This window comes from Zea mays, chromosome 2, assembly GCF_902167145.1.
Source record: "Zea mays cultivar B73 chromosome 2, Zm-B73-REFERENCE-NAM-5.0, whole genome shotgun sequence".
Classification (NCBI taxonomy): Eukaryota; Viridiplantae; Streptophyta; class Magnoliopsida; order Poales; family Poaceae; genus Zea; species Zea mays.
This window is the reverse complement of record NC_050097.1, coordinates 8,516,743-8,520,224: the sequence shown is the minus strand read 5'-3', so window position 1 is coordinate 8,520,224 and position 3,482 is coordinate 8,516,743. Positions and strand designations below refer to the sequence as shown.

At 57.3% G+C, this 3,482-nt stretch overlaps 1 protein-coding gene across 1 annotated transcript; it reads right to left on the bottom strand.

Annotated features, from left to right (window-relative positions):
* Positions 1–297: 297 nt before the first annotated feature.
* Positions 298–2,684, bottom strand: LOC103645904 (CRIB domain-containing protein RIC10). Its single transcript, XM_008670623.2, has 4 exons — positions 1,990–2,684; positions 1,787–1,887; positions 1,595–1,676; positions 298–626 (listed from the first exon to the last, which is right to left on the bottom strand). Exons 1-4 carry the CDS (start codon positions 2,294–2,296, stop codon positions 442–444), a joined length of 675 nt encoding a protein of 224 aa, XP_008668845.2. The 5' UTR covers positions 2,297–2,684; the 3' UTR covers positions 298–441.
* Positions 2,685–3,482: the final 798 nt, after the last annotated feature.

Below are 3,482 nucleotides of genomic sequence, written 5' to 3'. Positions count from 1 at the left end.
CAAGTTGGCTGAGACAGGATTTATATATATTTGGTCGCGGTGCACGGGGCACAATTGGTCGCGGTGCACGGGGCACAATTGGGAATGGGAAACGGGTCACATGGCGGGACACAGTTGGGAATGGGAATGAAAACACAAACACACAGAGCGCATGGGAATGGAAATGAAAACACACAGGCGCATGGGAATGGGAATGAAAACACATAGGGCGCATGGGAATGGGAATGGCAGAACCAGGAATGGGGCAGCCTACCCCTTAGAGTCTTAATAAGTAGTTAGTATATATATATATATATATAACATAAACACATAGTACATACTTTGACGCCAAAGCTGGGGGCGATCAGACGACGACCAAACAAGCAATCTTTGACTCTTTGTAGCCTCGCGCTCGCGTACACAAACTCGGAATGGAGGGAGGCCGGAGCAACACAGTTCAGATTATCGCGCGTCATCTGCAGCAGCGTCGACACGAGCCGCCGGTGACGGTGGCGACGCCGGCGGCGAGCCGTCCCTCGGCTTCTTCGTCCCGGGATTCCTCGGCGGCCTTGTAATATCGGGGCACGTGGCCGAGTGGTCTCGCCTGCCGGTGTTCTCCGCGACGACACGCTGCTGGCTGTCGAGATCTGTCAGACATACAGAATCCGCCACAGAACGCGTGTCAGCCGCGCATGGCAAGAACCAAGAAGGCAAGAACGCGGCACGTGATCCTTCCTAAGAATCCTGGAAAGCAACATCAAGTGCGTGATCTTGGAACGAAGAACGGCAACACAACGTGATCCGGATCTGAGGAGGATGTCTGCCGACTGCCCGGCCGCGGGCAGCGGCTGTCGCCAGGTACACCAACCAACCACACGCACGCCGACACCACTCGCTCTGTCCAGGGCCTCCAGGCAACAAGCACAGCACGAACGACACCAACTGATCGTGTCGTGTCCCCATCACACGAAGCTTCAGTTTCGCCTCTGCCGGTGTTACCGTATCATGAAGCAAGGACCAAACCGAGATATGTCTGGGACAAGTTTCTCACACTGTTTGCGTGATCGAGTTCTTTAATTTTGGTCCAAACCGAGTTCTCTTTTCAACCCTGGATAAAGGAGAGTCTTGAAGCCTATTGAAAGACTGGGGTGTTAGTAGGTTGTATGTGTCTGTATTGTGTTTGTTTTGTGGGTGTGAGTGTGTGTTTTTGTTTTGTGTGTGTTCTGTTTGTCCTGGGCCTCAGGCCGTTTTTCCTCTATTTTAATTCAATGATACGCAGCTCTCCTGCGTATTCGAAAAAAAAATTGGTCGCCATTTGTGTGAAGCACGAGACCCGGTGGCATACCAACAGCGATTCAGAGTTCAGAGATGCTGCTGGTATCTCAGGCTTCAGAAACCTGAAGCCAGTGCGTGTGTTGTGTTGCGGGTACAAGAACTAACAGAGGAATGGACAAAGCAAAACTCCGCGACATGCATGAGATCACACGAAGAACCAAAAACCTTTGCTAAGAAATGTGCAACACAGCAGTCATACGGAAGTAGCTGCTGAGCTGAACTATAGCAAAACAAAGCGATGCATTCTGAACCGGAGAGCATGAGGAAATGGTCACTGTACCTTGAGAAACCCAGGAGGTACCAGTGAGCGCTGCGAAGTTGCCCAGGGACGACAAGTCTGAGGACGCCATGATGTCGTTCATCTGCAAAGATATACAAGACCCAGAACCAAATCAAAAACCGTACCGATCAGAATCCAGACATTTGAAGGAAGTCGCAGCGGCAGTGCCCTGAATTTCTGGTGTCCGTTTACCCAGCTCGGAGACGCGCCGCCCGCCGCGCTGTCCCAGCCGATGTGCGCGACGTGCTTCACGTCAGTCGGACAACCGATCTCCATCTCGTGCTCCTTCACCGCTGCAAGGACCGGCGACGACCCATGGAGGAAAACAGACAGTGCGTCCATGTCCGGAGTTTGAGGATTTCAGGCGGGAAAGAGAAACAAAATTGGCCGCTTACCGAAGATCCGGGAGAAGGCCTTGAGGCCCTTGAAGATCCCTTTCACCTTGCACGCCATTGGCGATCGAAGCCGGGCCGCGCACGACGTCGTCCCGCTGAGAACACAAGGAGACGAAAAGCAGGCGAGCACGGTAAGCGACCGAGGGCAGGCAGCGATCAGCGGTTTCAGAGGCTTTTCCTGCGGCTGACAAAGATGCTGCATCAACCGGCTGGTTCTGTGATCGTCAAGGAAGAACGAGATATAGCATCGATCGCGTGCGTAGTGACGTGATGTGTGTCTGCAGAAGCGTTCATCTGCTGGCCGCATGCCTCGAGAGAGTTGCTGTCGGGACAGCTCTCCATCCGCAACCCGAACCGGGACATCGCCTTCTTCTACGACCGGTTCTACCTCTCGGTGGAGTACCGCGGCGCCGACGTGGTCAAGGGCCAGGCCCTGACGGCCGCGCCGCTGTACCAGCCACCCAAGACGACGTCGGCCCTGGCGTTCCAGGGCGTGGCGGCGTCGGCGGCCAGCGGGGACATGGCGCGGGACGCAGTGGAGGCCGGCAGCAGGGTGGAGCTGACGGTGAAGGTGCGGTCCAGGATCCGCGCGCGCCTGGCGTTCTGGGGCAACCGGCACTGGCACCCGCTCCACGTCGGCTGCGAGGTGGCCGTCGGACTCGACGGCCAGTTGCTGGCCGAGTACATGCAGAAACAGAGGTCCAGCTTGGGCGTAGCGGCAACAGTACTGTGCCGCGCCACCGACGCGAGATAGCCGGGGCCATGACCTGGGACCGTAACGGCAGCTTGGACACGATCAGCCCCAGCACCGCGTCGCGAAACCCCTCAAACGGGTCGCTGCCGCCGTAGTCGCGCGCCGCGTAGGTAAGTCCGGCGGCGTTGTTAGGGATGAGGTGATTGGTGTGTGGCCAGGAGGCCCCTGATGTCGAACTCGAACCCGATGCCGAGAAGGAAGCAGGCCTTCTGGCTGGGCTGGCCGCCGAAGTCCTCCTTTGACGCCGTGCATCGCTTGATGAAGGAGTCGAGCACCGCCACCGCCGCCATGGGGTCCGGTCCCGGTCCCCCTGCTTGCCTCAAGGCAATATCAGGCACCGAGATTGGATGTGGGGGCGAAGTTGTCGTGGCCTAGGACCAACGCGGGGGCGGGGCCGGGGGTTTTTCCCCTTGCCTGAAGACTCGCGTGCTACGCTACCTCGTAGATTTCGCTGAGCGCATCCCGCCATCCCGGTCGAACTGCTGCGCCTCAGTCGCGTCGTCCAACTCCAGGCGCGTGGTGACCTATTGGTGCTGCTGCGGGAGGGATAGGAGGAAGAGAGAGGCGGCTGCGTCTCCCGTTCCCGTGGATGGGTTGATTGCTCCCCGGTCCCGCTCGGCCGCTCTGTATATAAAAGAAACAAGGAAACGCGCCTGTGCTCCGTTATAAGTGTTGAATGCTGTGCCTCTTCGTCTCCCGTCTCCTTTCTGCTGCTGAATACCATCGCGCAGCCACAGCC